Source organism: Entelurus aequoreus, linkage group LG17 (assembly GCF_033978785.1).
Source record: "Entelurus aequoreus isolate RoL-2023_Sb linkage group LG17, RoL_Eaeq_v1.1, whole genome shotgun sequence".
NCBI lineage: Eukaryota > Metazoa > Chordata > Actinopteri > Syngnathiformes > Syngnathidae > Entelurus > Entelurus aequoreus.
In genome coordinates this window covers 3,847,217-3,868,655 of record NC_084747.1, presented here as the reverse complement: position 1 = coordinate 3,868,655, position 21,439 = coordinate 3,847,217, and the positions used below count along the sequence as shown (strand labels likewise).

General features: G+C 38.9%; 1 protein-coding gene across 17 annotated transcripts in view; it reads right to left on the bottom strand.

Moving 5' to 3' along the window:
- Positions 1-5,592: 5,592 nt before the first annotated feature.
- LOC133632149 (calcium/calmodulin-dependent protein kinase type II subunit beta-like) overlaps positions 5,593-21,439 on the bottom strand; it is a 231,670-nt gene continuing 215,823 nt past the window's right edge. For all 17 annotated transcript variants that reach the window (XM_062024415.1, XM_062024398.1, XM_062024401.1 and 14 more), the window contains 4 exons: positions 14,612-14,687; positions 11,426-11,520; positions 11,113-11,346; positions 5,593-7,567 (listed from right to left, as the gene is read on the bottom strand). In XM_062024415.1, coding sequence (XP_061880399.1) covers positions 7,542-7,567; positions 11,113-11,346; positions 11,426-11,520; positions 14,612-14,687 — 431 coding nt within the window. In that variant the 3' untranslated portion in view covers positions 5,593-7,541. The remainder of the gene's footprint in view (positions 7,568-11,112; positions 11,347-11,425; positions 11,521-14,611; positions 14,688-21,439) is intronic.

The window sequence follows — 21,439 nt, the reverse complement described above, 5'->3', positions numbered from 1 at the left end:
GCCTCGGCAAGCTAGCACATTTGAAGAATGCCAACAGTCTGACGCTGGGATGTGTCAGCCAAGGATGTGACGGCTGAAGGGGGAGAAGAAGCAGGGCAAAGGACTTCCCTCTCCCCAGCCACTTGGTCCAGATCCTCCCGGGGGATCCCGAGGCGTTCCCAGGCCAGCCGGGAGACATAGTCTTCCCAACGTGTCCTGGGTCTTTCCCGTGGCCTCCTACCGGTCGGACGTGCCCTAAACACCTCCCTAGGGAGGCGTTCGGGTGGCATCAGATGTGCGGACTGTACTCAGTTTCACCTTGTTGGAAGACAGACCACTATGGACCAGCCAGGTCCTCATGATCCTCCCTCAGCTGCCATCATGAAAGAGGTCTGATGTCAACAATGATGTGACTTCATCTATCTGCTCCAAACGCTGTAAGAGTCCAAGACTGCCCTGAAACAGTCCTTCTGGAACTGTTGCTTTTGAAGCTGCGACCACACCTTTACTTTTGGAGGTTGTGTGGTGGGGGAGGGTCATGTTGGGAGAGGAAAAAATACCACAAAACGTCTTTAATTGTAGGACTGAAAGCACTAAAATTTATAAGCCAACAAGCCCAAAATAGCTAAATAGCTGGTTTGGAAACGTGGCTTTATGGGACAGTGATAGTGGACACTTTTAACCACTCTATCTCACACTATCATGTTGGATCCACTATGGACTGGACTCTCACACTATTATGTTAGATCCACTATGGACTGGACTCTCACACTATTATGTTAGATCCACTATGGACTGGACTCTCACACTATTATGTTAGATCCACTATGGACTGGACTCTCACTATTATGTTAGATCCACTATGGACTGGACTCTCACTATTATGTTAGATCCACTATGGAACCACTTGGAAAATAGTACAGTAATTAAAATAGTATTGTGTTGAAAGTGTTACATTTGTGTACGGTACTCTCTGCAGTTGAGTAAGCCAGCTGGTTGCAACATAGTTTAAAAAAATAAAAAAAGGGTGACTTGGTCTGCTTCAATCGCCATTTTATTGATAACACCTGATAGCACAAGTTGTCCGAGCAAGAGAAAAGAGTGAAGCAAGAAGAGTCCTCATATCGCACAGAAGAAGAGAAAAGTGACAAAAGACGACAAAGCGGCGGAGAAAAAGAAGCGATGACGTCATCAAAGATGATCGCTGCTCGCTCGCCTCCATGGAAGCTCGCGTGTGAGTGCGCCCTCTGCTGGACATCCACATTATGACACCTCAGCTTTTATGTACACATGCAACATCCTCCTTGACAAACATTCTACATCTTTCCATATAATACTGTATATATACATGTATAATAATATATATATATATATATGTATATAAAGACATCCGAGACAAAAATATATATCAGAGCTGAGGAAGGAGACAGAAAAGCCAAAAGGTGGCGCGCAGAAGACACTTTTTTTTTTTTAAACAACAAAAAAAGTGTGGCGTTGTTGATGTTCATGCAGAAAGATGAGCGAAGAAGCTTGGAAAGACAAACTTGTAAACACCAAGAAACAACAACACGCCTGGACATTAAAGTACATGCTGGGGGTCAGAGGTCACACACACACACTCTTGTATTTGTTACCTTCTTGAGACCTCCGTAAAAATGCCTACCTCTTTAGGACCACCCTTTCTAGATATATAAAGATTTGCATTTATAACATTAAAAATATATACATGCCATGCAAATATAAAAAAAGGTTAGCTTTTAGTACATTTTTTGTTTGTAATTGGTTTTTAATTTTCATTATTTACTTTAGTAAATAATGAAATTCATTTAGTATGTCTCTATATACATATATACTTTTATTATTATTAAGTTTGGCCAAAGGGGCGCATTTCAATTTCTTACACTTGTTATTTCATATGTTGACCAGAGGGGGGTGCACTTCAAATTTTTACACATACTTGTTATTTCATATGTTGACCAGAGGGGGAGCACTTACATTTTTTTTTACACACACTTGTTATTTCATATGTTGACCAGAGGGGGGTGCACTTCAAATTTTTTGCACACACTTGTTATTTCATATGTTGACCAGAGGGGGCGCACTTCAAATTTTTTGCACACACTTGTTATTTCATATGTTGACCAGAGGGGGAGCACTTCAATTTTTTTGCACACACTTGTTATTTCATATGTTGACCAGAGGGGGGCGCACTTCAACTTTTTACACACACTTGTTATTTCATATGTTGACCAGAGGGGGGGCACTTACATTTTTTTTTACCACACACTTGTTATTTCATATGTTGACCAGAGGGGGCGCACTTCAAATTTTTTGCACACACTTGTTATTTCATATGTTGACCAGAGAGGGAGCACTTCAAATTTTTACACACACTTGTTATTTCATATGTTGAGCAGAGGGGGCGCACTTCAATTTTTTTTTACACGCACTTGTTATTTCATATGTTGACCAGAGGGGGCGCACTTCAATTTTTTTTTACATGCACTTATTTCATATGTTGACCAGAGGGGGAGCACTTTAACTTTTTACACATACTTGTTATTTCATATGTTGACCAGAGGGGGAACACTTTACATTTTTACACATACTTGTTGTTTCATATGTTGACAAGAGGGGGAGCGCTTTTAAAACCGAATTAGAAAAATCCCTCCTTTTTGGGACCACCTTAATTTTGATAGATGTCACCAGCAGGGGTGCAAATGAGACATTCTCTATTAGATGCAATGGTTTTCTGTATTGGGACTGTTAGAATAATCGTATCTACGTTATCACAAAACTTTGTGTTGACATGAGTTCCCGGCGAGAAGACAAAAAAGCCGTCTTTGAACCTACTAAGAAGAAGGCTTGTAAAACTCCTCTGTGTAGGATGGGAAGCAACATGAAGGTGTTCTGTTTCTTTCATGTATTGTAATCCACAGAAAGATTTTGTTTTGACCCGAGAACTACAAAGCGGAGAGAAAGCAGGACCTGCCCAAGTTCCAGGCACTTCTTTTTTTAATTGTTTTGCGACCTTTTCTTTGAACTGTTCTGTAACCAAAGGCGACGGCTGTTTACGACCCCCCTCCCTTAGAAACAGCTGTACGCCATGTAATCAGGGAAAGTCCAAATAAAAGAGGAGGCGTACAATCTTTGGTCAGGAGCGTGTTGGAACACTGTTCAAGTGTACAGGTCTACGCGTCTCTCCTCAATTGAGCCACATTTTATTCTGTCTCTGTTTAATTCCTTGCTTCTTGTCTTGTTTAATAGATGTCATCACTGTTTGAACCTGACAGGGACCATGATTTATGTCATCACTTGTTCACACCTCCTCATATGGAAGCTACTTTTCCTTGTTGGTGTCTCAAGAAGGGTGGAAATACAAGAACACACACATTAGTATACTTCAGTATAAGAAGCGGCGTCAACTAAGTGGAAATATTGTTCAAAAAGTAAACACAAAAAAAAAAAACACAAAATGATCAGAAAGCTTAAAAAGGAAAAAAAAAATAGGTTTGAACATTTTGGTTGATGTTTGTGTTCAAAATCAATAGTGTTCTCGCTTTTTCAAAGTAAAGGTCTTGCTTTGACGTAACTTGATACTATTAATCATCCCAAAAATGCACAGCATTCTTGCGCTTAAGCCCAGTAATCTTTGGAAATGTTTGTAGAAAATATCTGTTTTATCAGAACCCAAATTAATATTGAGGAACCTTAACCATCTTGTCTTAACATCGTCAAAATGAATAGTCTTCTTTCGCTGACAAATCTTAATGATCCCCAATTGATGAAAGAAAATATCCGTTTTGGCAGAAAGCGAGCTAGAGTCCAACATCTTGTTTTAAAGGAAAACCAACAATAATGCCATAATAACAATACTCAAAATCAATAGGGTTCTTAATTATTATTTTTTTTTTTTTAAAGCAAAATAATCTTTGAAAAATTGGAAGAAAAAACAAATCAGTTTAAGCAGAAATCTAACTAATGTAAGCTATTTAAAAAGGAGTTCAAGATCAATAGGGTTCTTGCTTAGACAAAGATATAGAAGGTCTAATGTGCTTAGGGAAAATATGTTGTAGCTAAATGTTAACTTTGACCTCAGCCATCTTGTTTTATCAAAAGATCAATAAGCAACAACAAAAGCTTTACTCGGTCATCTGCTTTGAAAAAAAATGGACTAAAAAGTCTCTGGCACATGCTAAGCTAAGCTAATTAGCGACACAAAATAAATAGTACTTAAAAAACAACAACAACAAAAACCATCTCATGAGGTTTGTCCCGCCACAATAAAAGTACCCCGTAAAAAAAGAAAAAGAAAGTATAAACTAATAAATCCAAAGAAAACAACATCAGTAGAATAACATCCATAACATTTAAATAAAAATAAAACATTCACACTTTTACTTGCGCACAGGAAGTGGTCAGAAAAGGGGGCGGGGTCTGTTTTGGGCCTCCTCCTTTTTGAGGAGGCAACTTTCATCTTCAGCATCCCCAAGAAGAGAGACGCTTAAAGTGCCGTCCTTTTGTTTTGTTTTTTCAAATATAATAAACACAATATTTCAAAAGTCAAACAATATAGAAGTTGATATTTTGTGCGGTGATTGTCTTAGAAGAGGAAGTGGAAGTGGAAGCTGCACTTCAGTGCAAATAATAAACACAAGGCATTATGTCATCCATTCCAGCAACACTTGGAAAATTCCAGCAGGGGGCAGCATTGATGTGGGGAGACAACTTTAGTGTGAACTGTTCATTTAAATGTTAAATAATAGATAATTAATAGGGATGTCCGATATTGTCCAACTCTTTAATTACCGATACCGATATCAACCGATACCGATATCAACCGATATATGCAGACGTGGAATTAACACATTATTATGCCTAATTTGGACAACCAGGTATGGTGAAGATAAGATACTTTTAAAAAATAATAATAAAATAAGATAACTAAATTAAAAACATTTTCTTGAATAAAAAAAGAAAGTAAAACAATATAAAAACAGTTACATAGAAACTAGTAATGAATGAAAATGAGTAAAATGAACTGTTAAAGGTTAGTACTATTAGTGGACCAGCAGCACGCACAATCATGTGTGCTTACGGACTGTATCCCTTGCAGACTGTATTGATATATATTGATATATAATGTAGGAACCAGAATATTGATAACAGAAAGAAAATGAAAGAAAAAAAAAAAAATAAAATCAAAAAAAAGAAAAAAATTACGGGGCGGAGGGTATGTTGATTTAATTAAAAAAAACAAAATAAAAAAAAACAAAACGATACAGATAATAAAAAAACCGATACCGATAATTTCCGATATTACATTTTAACGCATTTATCGGCCGATAATATCGGCAGGCCGATATTATCGGACATCCCTAATAATTACATATACTGTAATATTGTACATATGATATAAACATATAATATATCATATACTGTACATATATTATGTAAATATTGTAAGACTAATTGTTTCTAAAGTATCACAAAAACTTTGTATTACATTTTGTTCCTGACAAGAAGACAAAAGGCTGTCTTTTGAAACCTACCAAGAGTAAGGCTCGTAAAACTCCACTGTGGGGGGGGGGGGGGGGGGGGGGGGGGCAAGATGGTGTTCTCTCATGTATGGTAATCAACAGAAGGATGTTGTTCTGGCCCAAGGACTTCAAAGCGGAGAGAACCAAGGATCTGCCCAATTTCCAGACGAACTCTTTTTGAGGTATTTTACGGACTCTTTTTGAACTACTTTATGGAACTCTTTTTGAATTATTTTACGACCTCTTCTTTTGAAGTGTTCGGTAACCAAAGGCAACGCTGTTTACGACCCACTTCCCTCTGGAAGCAGCTGTGGTCAGGTGGGGGGGAGAAAGTCAAATAAAGGAGGAGGAGTTCAATCTTTGGGCAGAGCGTGCTGGAGGTTGTAGAAGGATACAATGTCCGGGCGACTCTCCTCAATATATGGAGTCTAGGGATGTCCGATAATGGCTTTTTTGCCGATATCCGATATTGTCCAACTTTTTAATTACCGATACCGATATATACAGTTGTGGAATTAACACATTATTATGCCTAATTTGGACAACCAGGTATGGTGAAGATAAGGTACTTTAAAAAAATATTAATAAAATAAAATAAGATAAATAAATTAAAAACATTTTCTTGAATAAAAAAGAAAGTAAAACAATATAAAAACAGTTACATAGAAACTAGTAATGAATGAAAATGAGTCAAATGAACTGTTAAAGGTTAGTACTATTAGTGGAGCAGCAGCACACACAATCATGTGTGCTTACGGACTGTATCCCTTGCAGACTGTATTGATATATATTGATATATAATGTAGGAAGCAGAATATTAATAACAGAAAGAAACAACCCTTTTGTGTGAATGAGTGTAAATGGGGCGAGGGAGTTTTTTTGGGGTTGGTGCACTAATTGTAAGTGTATGTTGTGTTTTTTATGTTGACTTAATAAAAACAAACAAACAAAAAAAACGATACCGATAATAAAAAAAAAACGATACCGATAATTTCCGATATTACATTTTAACGCATTTATCGGCCGATAATACGATATTATCGAACATCTGTAATTGAGTCCAAATTGAATTCTGTCTCGGTTTAATTCTTTGCCTCTTGTCTTGTTTAATAGATGCCATCAGTGTTATATTTTATATTGCTACTAAGGCTACATTTTTAGTCTACTTTACACCTGCATTATCCTTTCCATCCTTACACTTTCCATCCTTTGTAACTGAGCTACTGCGTGGAACAATTTCCCTCGTGGATGAATAAAGTTTGTCCGAGTCTATACAGGGTAGCAAGTTTGACCCCGGAACAGACCAAAATTCCCCGGACTTGATTTCCTATCGTTCTACTTTCAAGGTTTGAACTCCTTCCTTGTCATGTCTTCACTTCCCGTCCGGCACGTTTGGCACTTTTAACCACCTGGCTTGTTCGAGTGAGAAGACGCACTCACGCTCGCCACGCGTGACCCCGCCCCCTTGACAAAAAAACAAACAAAAACAAAAAAAAACAGTCCAACAACAACAACAACAACAAAAAACAAGAAATGATTTAAAAAGTAGCCAAAGGTGAGATATGAGAGTGGGCGCAGGTATCACAGCTGACAGAGAAGCCAAATACAAAAACAATCATTTTTTCCACCAAATATCAACCATAAAAAACAGCCATTGTAATCAACAGGGGGGGGGGGGGGGCATGCTTCCTTAAAAAGGTGGACAAAAATCCTTGAACTAGAACCCACTGGCATCACTAATAAGTTCCATGGTACACATGAGGTGTGTACTAGTACTAGTAGTAGTAATAGTAATAGTAATATTATTATTCAGTGCTGTGACACCACACAAAGAAAAAAGAGAAAGACGGAGAGCACAGGAAGAAAGAATCACCAAGGAGCCAGCACGCCCTCTAGTGGGTGGTGGTGGTAGTGGTAGTGGTCCATGGTGGTGCCCGCCTGGCATGTGCTTCAAGTTCCAGCATGGTGCTTGTCACCTCCTCCTCCTCCTCCTCTTCTTCCTCCTCCTCCTCTTCCTCCACCTCACACACAAGATGGAGGACGAACATCTGGAGAAAGAAAAGGAAAACATATTTTCTTCAAAGGAACTACTTACTAGTCGCTCTCTGGCTGCTCCCAACTCACTTCCTGTATCATGCAAGGTCAACGACGGATTGGTAGTCCAACTAACTAGTTAGTTTGTTAACAAATTAACTAACTAACTAACTAAAACTGTCTAACACAAACATGTGGCAACTAAGTAACTCGATAATTACCTCACAAACTAATACTAAGTCACAGTGGCTGCCTAAAAACTAAAATACATTTAAATTGGCTGTCTACTTACTAATTACACATTCACTAGATAACTAACTCACTCACACTGTGTATTCACAATACACATATGCTGACTAAGTAACTTACTAATTCACTAAACAAGTCACACTGGCTGCCTACTAACTAAAACACATGTACACACTAACTAACTAACTAACTAACTAGGTAACTTGTTCACCATGTAAAAGCGCTTGGAGTCAAAAGCGCTATATAAATATAAATCACTTCACTTCACGTCACTAACTAACTAACTGACTGACTGACTAACTAACCAACTATCTATCCAACTAACTAACACAGGTTGCATTCTTACTAAAACAACTGCATTAACTACCTAGCTTAGTAACTACTAAAATGTCACTAATTAACTAAGTTACACAGACTGTATACTTACTGAACACATTTAATAACTAACTAACTAACACTTGGTGCATATTAGTAAAACACACTTACCAAGTCACACTGGCTAAAATATTACTACAAATGTACTAACTATCTAACCAACTAACTAAGTAACCGACTAACTAACAAACTAACATGTTCACTGCTCAAACCTATGCTGACTAAGAAGCTTAGTGATTAACTAACTAAGTCACACTGGATGCCTACTTACTAAAAGACACTTGCTAACTAACTAAGTCACACAGGCTACATATTTACTGGAACACAACATCTGCTGATAAGTAACTAATGAACTAACTGAGTCACAGTTTGGTTAAGTAGTAAAACACACTAACCAAGTCACACTGGCTGCAATCTTACTAAAACAAATGTACTTATGAACTAACTAACTGACCAACTAACTAACTAACATGTTCACTGCTGAAACCTATGCCGACTAAGAAACTTAGTAATTAACTAACTAGGTCACACTGGATGCCTACTTACTAAAAGACACTTGCTAACTAACTTAAGTCACACAGGCTACATATTTACTGGAACACAACATCTGCTGATAAGTAACTAATGTCCTAACTGAGTCACAGTTTGGTTAAGTAGTAAAACACTCGCTAACTAAGTCACACTGGCTGCATACTGACTAACACACATTTTAACTAACTAACTAACTAGAGTCACACTTGCTGCCTACTTACTACAATACTACTGATTTGCATTTACAATTGACATGGTAAAACTAAATGTTCTAACTAACTCACCCTGACTGTCAACTTACTAAAACACATGTTCTAACCAACTAACTAACTAAATAATTAACAAACTAACTAACTAGAGTCACTCTGGCTGCCTACTTACTACAACACATGTGTTAACTGTCTACTGATTTGCATTTACAATTGACATGGTAAAACTAAATGTTCTAACTAACTCACCCTGACTGTCAACATACTAAAACACATGTTCTAACCAACTAACTAACTAACTAACTAACTAGAGTCGCACTGGCTGCCTGCTTACTACAATACATTTGTTAACTGTCTACTGATTTGCATTTACAATTTACATGGTAAAACTAAATGTTCTAACTAACTCACCTAGACTGTCAACTTACTAAAACACATGTTCTAACCAACTAACTAACTAACTAACTAACTAACTAACTAACTAACTAGAGTCACACTGGCTGCCTACTTACTACAATACATGTGTTAACTGTCTACTGATTTGCATTTACAATTTACATGGTAAAACTAAATGTTCTAACTAACTCACCCTGACTGTTAACCGTACTAAAACACATGTTCTAACCAACTAACGTACTAACTAACTAACTAGAGTCACACTGGCTGCCTACTTACTACAATACATGTGTTAACTGTCTACTGATTTGCATTTACAATTTACATGGTAAAACTAAATGTTCTAACTAACTCACCCTGGCTGTCAACTTACTAAAACACATGTTCTAACCAACAAACTAACTAACTAACTAGAGTCACACTGGCTGCCTACTTACTACAATACATTTGTTAACTGTCTACGGATTTGCATTTACAATTTACATGGTAAAACTAAATGTTCTAACTAACTCATCCTGACCGATTAACTTACTAAAACACATGTTCTAACCAACCAACCAACCAACCAACCAACCAACCAACCAACCAACCAACCAACCAACTAACTAGTCACACTGGCTGCCTACTTACTACAACACATTTGTTAACTGTCTACTGATTTGCATTTACAATTGACATGGTAAAACAAAATGTTCTAACTAACTCACCCTGACTGTCAATGTACTAAAACACATGTTCTAACCAACCAACTAACTGGTTAAAATGCACAAAATAAAAGCACACTAACTAACTAACTTGCTCACTACTCAAACATCTGCTGACTAAGTAACTAACTGAGTCACAGTCTAGTTATAGAGCAAAACACTTGCAAACTAGTCACATTGACAGCATATTTACTAAAACACATGTTCTAACCAACCAGCTAACTAACTAGAGTCACACTGGCGGCCTACTTACTACAATACATGTGTTAACTGTCTATTGATTTGCATTTACAATTTACATGGTAAAACTAAATGTTCTAACTAACTCACCCTGACTGCCAACGTACTAAAACACATGTTCTAACCAACTAACTAACTAACTAACTAACTAACTAGAGTCACACTGGCTGCCTATTTACTACAATACATGTGTTAACTGTCTACTGATTTGCATTTACAATTTACATGGTAAAACTAAATGTTCTAACTAACTCACCCTGACTGTCAACTTACTAAAACACACGTTCTAACCAACCAACTAACTGGTTAAAAAGCACAAAATAAAAGCACACTAACTAACTATTTCACTAGTGGCCATAGTGAATGTGCGACTAACCAACCAATAAACAGAGAAAGTAAGCTAATGGATAATGTTGCGTTGACCAGCATTCTTCCAATGGGGAATTCAAATTGCTAGTCTCTCCCAGATTCTTTTTATGGCAATAAGCTGATGTTTATATTCAATCACCAGGCAGAAGTTGGTATTTTGTGGGTTATTCTCCAAGCTTAGAGGACAAACCTGAGACCAACCCAGTACACCAGCGTTACCCAGCCCGGTCCAGATCGGTCTTCCCTCAAACTCCCTTTGTTTAGACTACTCCGAGTTATCTCTACTCTGACACATTCCAATCTAGAAGGCCGACACCTTACTATGAGACTCAAAAGAAGGAAGAATACTAGCTATTCTTTATATGACTATAGGAGTTTAGAAAGAAGTAATACTTAAATATGGATATGATTCTGATCTGCTTCCCACAATAACCAGCTCTACGAGCCAATCATCAAACTAACCAACTAGTTAGCTAGTTAGTGTACCTAATTGCAGTGGTGTGGCGGGGGCGCCCGAGCAGTGAAAGTGGATGTTCTGCCACTTGGCGTCCCGGCGGTGCCACACGCGGGTTTCCTCCGACTGGCTGGAGCGTGGCTGCGCCTGCTCGTCCACAAACTGCGTGAGGCGGATGTACGCGATGCAGGCGCCGTCCTCGCCCAACAGGTGCACGTGCGGGTTGAGGATGGTGGTGTGGATGGACTTGCGGTTTTTGGCCAAAACTGAACGGCGGGCAGAGAGAGGAGTTAGCATCACGCCTTACAACAACATGGGCGGACAGGCCGAGGGGCGGAGTCTTACGGTTGTCAAAGTAGAAGCGGTGGAAGTCCATCCCCTCCACCAAGTTGCCCAGAGCCTCGGGCTCAAAGCAGGTCAAGCCGGGGTCGCAGATCTTGCTGAAGATGACACAATCAGGAGACAGAAAGAAGAAGGAAAGGCGGCTTTTAAACTTTGGATGTTCCGATCAAGGTTTTATGTGGCCCATTACCATCATCCCTGAGGGAGATCGGCCGATACCCATTTAGATACCGATACCATGTACGGTACAGGTCAAAAGTTTGGACACACCTTCTCCTTTCAATGCCTTTTCTTTATTTTCATGACTATTTACTAGAGATGTCGATAATATCGGACTGCTGATATTATTGGCCGATAAATGCTTTAAAATGTAATATCGGAAATTATCGGTATCGGTTTCAAAAAGTAAAATGTATGAGTTTTTAAAACGCCGCTGTGTACACGGACGTAGGGAGAAGTACAGAGCACCAATAAACTTTAAACCAGGGGGGGGGGGTCCAAAGTGCGGCCCGGGGGCCATTTGCGGCCCGCAGCTAATTGTTTACCGGCCCGCCACACATTCTGGAAATACTATTGTAAAAATAAAAAAGAACATTAAAAAAAGTGGAATGAGGTGAAATCTAACGAGAAAAAGTTGCAATGTTGATACAAAAGCTGCCATGCAGGCTGTTTTTTTCTTCTTTTGTCTTTCTTCATTTTTCTTTTTCTGCCATTGCTCAAAAAAAAAAAAAAGACAAAAAAATCCATGTTATAATGAATTATTTTCAAGGCTCCAATTACTTCAAATATTTCACTTTAAAATGTTTTATGTGGTAAATATTGCATATATTGTGTGGTTGCCATATAAAAACATCAACGTTTTCTTTGACAAAAGCGCATAAAACAAACAAAATAATAGTTCAAACGTAAAATGGACAGATATATCTGAAGTTGATCTCGTAATTTAAGTGTTGAAAGTAAAAACAACTAATAAAAATGTATCACTTCATGAGTGGGGAAACTTTTGGATCCCAAATATATTTAGTGATTTTTTTTAAATTTATCTTTTCACTGTGATTACTCAAAAATATGAAATAATTAAAATCAATGGTGTCCTGCATTATTGATCTTTTAGGGCTCTAATGACTAAATACTGCTTATTTCAGTTTTACTATAAAAAAACTAAGTTGTTTTTGACAGAAAAGCCATAAAACATTTTTTAAAATTTGTATTACTTTATATCAACTTGAAGTTGATATAGAGATTTACTGTAAGCGTTAAATTATTAAAAAAATAATAATAATTTGACTTATTTTTAACAGTTTAATGACTGAGACCCTTTATGGTCCCCGGGACCCCTAAAGGTAAAATAAATAAAAAATGCATATATTTTGTTATGGTTTGAAAATGAAAAATATCAAAATGGCCCCCACATGCTTGAATTTTTCCGTGTGCTCAGTGGAAAAAGTTTGGACACCCCTGCCTTAAAGGCACTGTCACATAATATCTACGGCTTTTCACACACACACAAGTGAATGCAAGGCATACTTGGTCAACAGCCATACAGGTCACACTGAGGGTGGACGTATAAACAACTTTAACACTGCTACAAATATGCGCCACACTGTGAACCCACACCAAACAAGAATGACAAACACATTTTGGGAGAACATCCGCACCGTAACACAACATAAACACAACACACAACAAATACCCAGAACCCCTTGCAGCACTAACTCTTCCGGGACGCTACAATATACCCCCCCCTCCCAACCCCGCCCACCTCAACCTCCTCATGCTCTCTCAGGGAGAGCATGTCCCAAATTCCAAGCTGCTGTTTTGAGGCATGTTAAAAAAAATAATGCACTTTGTGACTTCAATAATAAATATGGCAGTGCCATGTTGGCATTTTTTTCCCCCCATAACTTGAGTTGATTTATTTCAGAAAACCTTGTTACATTGTTTAATGCATCACAAAAAAATTAGGCATAATAATAAGGTGTTAATTCCACGACTGTATATATCGGTATTGCTTGATATCGAAGAGTTGGACAATATCGGAATATCGGCAAAAAAGCCATTATCGGACATCTCTACTATTTACATTGTAGATTGTCACTGAAGGCATCAAAACTATGATTGAACACATGTGGACTTATCTACTTCACAAAAAAAAGCCCATGGAGAGAATGCCAAGAGTGTGCAAAACAGTAATCAGAGCAAAGGGTGGCTATTTATTTTTTATTTTTTTCTAACCCCCCCTATTTATTTATTACCTGTTTCTCACCTTTTTTGTAAGGGGCGCCGGAAGTTGGCAGACCCGTCAGCGATCCTGTTCTGTCTCCCTGTAATGTTTGATCCTGTTCTGTCTCCCTGTAATGTTTGACCCTGTTCTGTCTCCCTGTAATGTTTGATCCTGTTCTGTCTCCCTGTAATGTTTGATCCTGTTCTGTCTCCCTGTAATGTTTGTCTGATCTTGAATAGGATTGTGCTGAAAATTTTAATTTTTAAAATTTCCCCTCAGGGATTAATAAAGTATTTCTGATGCCGATTTTGAAGAAACTAGAATATAAAACATGTTTTCAGTTGTTTCACCTTTTTGTGTTAAGTACATACCGTAACTCCACATGTGTTCATTTATAGTTTCCATGTGACAATCTACAATGTAAATAGTCATGAAAATAAAGAAAACACATTCAATAAGAAGGTGTGTCCAAACTTTTGGCCTGTACTGTGTATATATATATGTATATAAATATATACATACAGCATATATACATGATTTGTTTTATTTGATACAATTATTTTTAATCTGTATCCATTTTTCGAATTCAGCTATGCTATGGTGATAGGCCCCTCCCACCTCCAAAGACATGCACCTGGGGATAGGCCCCTCCCACCTCCAAAGACATGCACCTGGGGATAGGCCCCTCCCACCTCCAAAGACATGCACCTGGGGATAGGCCCCTCTCACCTCCAAAGACATGCACCTGGGGATAGGCCCCTCCCACATCCAAAGACATGCACCTGGGGATAGGCCCCTCTCACCCCCAAAAACATGCACCTGGGGATAGGCCCCTCCCACACCCAAAAACATGCACCTGGGGATAGGCCCCTCTCACCTCCAAAGACATGCACCTGGGGATAGGCCCCTCCCACCTCCAAAAACATGCACCTGGGGTGTAAACACCTGAACTGAACAGGACTCACGCGTAAGCCTCAAAGTCTCCGTTGTTGATGGCCTCGATCAGCTGCTCCGTGATCTTGATGATCTCCTGTTTGCGAACTGCAGAGGGAGGAAGCCACAACGCGGTTAAAAGGACTCTTTGTCTGTCTCGCCTCTTGGTGAGGGCTGAGTAGCGCTTTATAGCGGCAGCCGGCCTCCACGGTCCCAACTCCCCCCTCCTCTGTTGCGAGTTGGTGTGATATTTTACTGATATTTTTTTTACTCTTCCCCCTTTCCCAATGTCACCTTTTTCCCACCTTTTTAAGGAGCGCTGTAAGTGGCTGATCCGTTGGCGGTCCCGTCTTGTCCCCCTGTAACGTATGTCTGCTCTTAGCGGGACTGTGCCCAAAATGTAATTTCCGTTCTTATGTGTCTTGTACATGTTAAGAATGGACAAAATAAAGCTGCTGTCTGTCTGTCTGGTACAGATTTTTACTTTACAATTCGACTATGATTTTGGGGGGGGGGGGGGGGGGGGGGGGGTTGAGTGTCATGTCTGGTCACTTCAGCAGGCATCAAAGTGCAAACTACACATACCATAAATAAATTCCGGACTACAGACGGCTACTTTTTTTCCTACACTTTGAAATTTGCAGCTAAATTATATGGATTTTTTCTTCTTCCGCAAAATCACATTAATGTTTTGTGTTCAATAGTTTTCATTAAACCCAAGCAAAGACACTGAAATGGTGCGTCATTGTTTGTGCTATGGCGCCATCTTTTGGACAAGTTCGCTCACTGCGAGTTGGTAACGTACTTCCTGTTTTGCCTTGAAAATAAAGTTAAAAGTTAGTTAAAGTACCAATGATTGTCACACACACACTAGGTGTGGCGAAATTATTCCCTGTATTTGACCGTCACCCTTGATCACCCCCTGGGAGGTGAGGGGAGAAGTGAGCAGCAGCAATGGCCGTGCCCGGGAATCATTTTTGGTGATTCAACCCCCCAATTCCAACCCTTGATGCTGAGTGCCAAGCAGGGAGGTAATGGCTCCCCTTTTGATAGTCTTTGGTATGACTCGGCTGGGGTTTGAACTCACAACCTACCCATCTCAGGGCGAACACTCTAACCACCAGGCCACTGAGTAGGTGGACCCCTGGTGGTGAAATCTATCAAAATGAGGGTGGTCCAAAAAAGGAGGGATTTTTCAAATTGACTGTGTCAGTTTTAAAAGTGCTCAACATATGAAATAACAAGTGTGTGTAAAAATTTGAAGTGCTCCCCCTCTGGCCAACATATGTGATAACAAGTGTGTGTAAGAAATTGAAATGTGCCTCCTTTGGCCAAAATGTATAAACAAATAAATGTACATAGAGTCATACTCTAATAACTTGAAATAAATAATAAAGATTAAAAACCTATTACAAACAAAAGATTAAAAACCAAAAAAGTGAACTAAAAGGAGTCTTTTTCTCACAATGTGTCGACTTTTTTTTTTGGGAACAATTTCTCATATTCTTTCTGTTTCTGTAATATTGCAATATTTTCTCGTAAAATTATTACTTTTTTATGTAAAAACATTACTTTTTACGGCAAAATGGTGACATTTGTCAAATGAAATCCTGACTTTTATCACAATATTGCCAATTTTTCAGTTGTTCTTGCAAAATAGTGACATGTTTTCGGTCAAATGATGACTTTTGTCATAATTTTGCAGAGTAAAATTCCGATTATTATTATAATATTGCCAAAATCTTAAGGTTTTCTTGACTTTTTTTTAAGTAAAATTACGTAAAACTGTCAAAATTTTAAGCTTTTCTCGTAAAATTGCGACTGTTATTGAGTAAAATTCCCACTTTTATCATAACACTGCACAAATGTTCCGTTTTTCTTGTAAAAGTTTGTCATGCGTTGAGTAAAATCACAAATTTTATTATAACACTGCTTTTCTTGTGAAACTTTGATGTTTTTCTTGTGAAATTCCAATAAATTTTTCACAACAAGCTTTTTTATATTTGCATAGTATGTATATATTATTAATGTTGTAAATACAAATCTTTATATATTTAGAAAGGCTGGTCCTAAAGAGGTAGAAGCAAGATGAGGGTGTTTCTGTTTTCTCTCATGTATGGTAATCAACAGAAGGATGTTGTTCTGGCCCAAGGACTTCAGAACGGAGAGAACCAAGGAACTGCCCAATTTCCAGACGAACTCTTTTTGAAGTATTTTACGAACTCTTTTTGAACTATTTTATGGAACTCTTTTTGAACTATTTTACAACCTCTCCTTTTGAACTGTTCGGTAACCAAAGGCAACGCTGTTTACGACCCACTTCCCTCTGGAAGCAGCTGTGGTCGGGGGGGGGAGGGGGGGAGAAAGTCAAATAAAGAAGGAGTGCAATCTTTTGGCAGAGCCTGCTGGAGATTGTAGAAGGATACAATGTCCGGGCGACTCTCCTCAGTATATGGAGTCCAAATTGAATTCTGTCTCTGTTTAATTCTTTGCCTCTTGTCTTGTTTAATAGATGTCATCAGTGTTTGAACCTGACATCTTCACATTTTAAACTGACACCTGCAGCTCTGTCAAACCTGGAGCATCACTGTCACAAATAAAAAGCGGGTTGCAGTTAGTTGTGTCGCATCCACACACACACACACACGCACACACACACACACAAACACACACACACACACACACACACACACACACACACACACACACACACACACACACACACACACACACACACACACACACACACACACACACACACACACACACACACACACACACACACACACATTTTCTCACGTCGTCACCCAAAAACGACCATTACATCGCCAGCCCCGGAAAAAGAGAGCCTACTTGCGATGGGAGCAGAACGCTACCTCGCCGCACTACCCAGAATGCCTTGCCGGCCTCGCACAGCACTCCAACAACATGCCTGCACTCCAACCCGTGCATCTCAATACTTACTCTGGGGGGAGGAAGGGGAGGGGCTTGACGGGGTGTGAGGGGGAGGAGGTGGGGAGGTCGCCTGCACGGGAGCAGGAGGAGGTCGGGGGGGCGCGCTCAAAGGCGGTGCCGGAGCAGCGGGGTCGGGTTCGGGAGCAGGCGCCGGTTGCGCCCTGCGAACGCTGCTCACCAGGTCTGTGAGCCTGGACACTGAGTATGATGTCATATGAGATACGCATGTCTAGTGCAGGGGTGTCCAAAGTGACCTCATTTTTTTACGGCCCGCAACACATTCTAAAATTACCATCAAAAATAATTATAATAAAACAATTAAAGTCAAATAAATGAACAGGTGAAATGTGACGAGAGAAAGTTGCAATGTTGACTCTAATAACACAAAGCTGAGTTAGGATGTGCGGATGTTTTTTGTTTTTTTTTCCTTTAAAACTTTCATTGCTCAACAAATAATAATGAATCAAAATCAAGGATGTTATGAAATACTGACCTCGTCAAGGCTCCAATAACTTGAAATCAAATATTTCACTATTAAATATTTTTGGGGGAAAATAGTACATAATTTGGGTATTTGCATTATAAAAAAGGGCATGCATTTAAAAAAATAAAATAAAATAATAATACAAACTTCCCATCAACGGATGGATGTGAAGTTGACCAGGAGACTTAAGTGTTAGGTAAAAAAAAAAATGTAAGACTTATTTTCAACACTTATGATTAGGACCCTTTTGGATCGTGAAGACTTTTAGTGGTTTTTGTTTTTAAACTGTCATTTCTCAAAAAAAAAAAAAAAATGAATTAATGTCAATGGTGTTATGAATTATGGACCTACTAAGAGGCTCCAATCCCTTCACATCAAATATTGCACAATGGAAACATTTGTGTTTTTGCCATAAAAAAACAGAACAAGGGCATAAAACAAAAACAATTTTTTGTATTTTATATTGACTAAATAAACCTCAACTTAATCTAGAGAGTTAAGCGTTAAATAATAATATACAAAAAAAAAAATATATATATATATATATAAGGCCTTTTTTCAAAATGTTTATGATTTGATAATAATAATAATAATAATAATAGATTTTATTTGTAAAAAAAATCACTTTACATTGAGTAAACAACCTCAAAGTGCTACAGTGTATTAAAAAAAAAAAAAAAAAAAAAGATAATAAAAAATAAATAAAAATAAAAACTAGAACAGCCAAATAGCTAAAACTAGTATGCATACATCTAAAAAAAAAAGAAAGAAAAAAAGAAGGCTTTTTAAAAAAGAAGGGTTTTTAATCCTTTTTTAAAAGCATCCACAGTCTGTGGTGCCCTCAGGTGGTCAGGGAGAACGTTCCACAGACTGGGAGCGGCGGAGCAGAAAGCCCGGTCTCCCATTGTTCGTTTGAGACCCTTCCAGATCCCTGGAACCCAACTTGAGGGGAGCCCTTATGATTGAAAAAAAAAAATCTATATTTTTTTATATTTTCCATATTCAAAATGGTGCCCGTATGCGTTGATTTTTCAGTGTGCGGCCCTCAGGGGACAAAGTTTGGACACCCCTGGTCTATTATGAAAGTTCTCTAGTACAGTCAGTAGGTTTACACACACCGTTTAAGTGGCGGGCCACAGGTGGCGCTCTTCCCCCATTTAGACTCGTAGTATTTGATGCAATACATAAATGTGACAAAGTCTTAGTCCTCTCTCACGGACAGGAAGTGAATAAGCAAATGTTTTATAAATTGCTGATGGGTAAGATTAGATAAGCTAAGCTTCTTCCAACTCCTTTTCGGACATGTCGCGGTAAAAATTGGAAATATGTGATGTATCATATTGTAACTGTATGCATGCTCGAAATAAACTGATACCATAACCGCCATACACCTTTATCCAGCTGCTCACCAAACTACAGTCGTCCTTTAAATATCGCGGTTTCACCACATAAACATTGAAATATTTCTAAAGCACATTCTACCATTTTTGGGTCCTCATATTGAGTATTTTTTAGGCATAAAAATGGTTAAATAGCTAAAACTATAAATGTTACAGTATTGGCCACTGTTCAGTATCCCTATTCAGTAACCCTAACCCTATTCAGTATCAGTAACCCTAACACTAACCCTAACCTTAACCCCAAACCTAACACTAACCAGTATAAATATTACAGTATTGGCCACTAGAGGAAACCAAACCAATCAGAGTGCACTGTTCAGTACCCCTATTCAGTAACCCTAACCTTATTCAGTATCAGTAACCCTAACCCTAACCCCAACCCCAACCCTAACCACTATAAATATTACAGTATTGGCTACTAGAGGAAACCAAACCAATCAGAGTGCGCTGTTCAGTCTCCCTATTCAGTAACCCTAACCCTAACCCTAACTCCAAACCTAACCCTAACCCTAACTCCAAACCTAACCCTAACCACTATAAATATTACAGTATTGGCCACGAGAGGAAACCAAACCAATCAGAGTGCGTTGTTCAGTATCCCTATTCAGTAACCCTAACCCTATTCAGTATAAGTAACCCTAACCCTAACCTTAACCCCAAACCTAACCCTAAACCTAACCAGTATAAATATTACAGTATTGGCCACTAGAGGAAACCAAACCAATCAGAGTGAGCTGTTCAGTATCGCTATTCAGTAACCCTAACCCTATTCAGTATCAGTAACCCTAACCCTAACCCCAAACCTAACCCTAACCACTATAAACATTACAGTATAGGCCACTAGAGGAAACCAAACCAATCAGAGTGCGCTGTTCAGTATCCCTATTCAGTAACCCTAACCCTATTCAGTATCAGTAACCCTAACCCTAACCCCAAAACTAACCCTAACCACTATAAATATTACAGTATTGGCCACTAGAGAAAACCAAACCAATCAGAGTGCGCTGTTCAGTATCACTATTCAGTAACCCTAACCCTATTCAGTATCAGTAACCCTAACCCTAACCTCAAACCTAACCCTTACCACTATAAATATTACAGTATAGGCCACTAAAGGAAACCAAACCAATCAGAGTGCGCTGTTCAGTATCCCTATTCAGTAACCCTAACCCTATTCCGTATCAGTAAACCTAACCCTAACCACTATAAATATTAAAGTATTGGCCACTAGAGAAAACCAAACCAATCAGAGTGCGCTGTTCAGTATCACTATTCAGTAACCCTAACCCTATTCAGTATCAGTAACCCTAACCTTAACCCTAACCCTAACCTCAAACCTAACCCTAACCACTATAAATATTACAGTATAGGCCACTAAAGGAAACCAAACCAATCAGAGTGCGCTGTTCAGTATCCCTATTCAGTAACCCTAACCCTATTCAGTATCAGTAACCCTAACCCTAACCCCAAAACTAACCCTAACCACTATAAATATTACAGTATTGGCCACTAGAGGAAACCAAACCAATCAGAGTGTGCTGTTCAGTATCGTGGCCACTGATTGGCTCAGCCTCAGGCAACATTACCATATTGGGTTGAAGGAGAGTAAGGGTAATTAAAGGAGACTTATTTCTTGCTCTGATAATGTTGAATAGCATCTTTTTTAATGCTTTAGCTATGAAAATATTTGATGTATAATTTTTTCAAATCCTACTTTGCGGAAATAGCGGTCAAGCCTGGGACCGATTAACGACCAAGGGACGAGTGTAAAATGTAAAAACTATCTGTATCAGTTTAAAAAGTAAGTACATTGGGAGTTTTAGATATCTTGGTGGGAAGAGCGCATTGGAGCATGTGCATACGTTTGAGGGCGCCATGTAAACGTACTGACTGCGCCCGCTACTTACTCTGCATTGGGACAGCTGGGGCGTGCGTGCGGGGAGGGGGCGGGGAGGAGAGGGCGGCGGGCGGGGGGGTGGCGGATTGACCTTCTCCGTCCGACGTGGGCCCTGAGCCCCTGC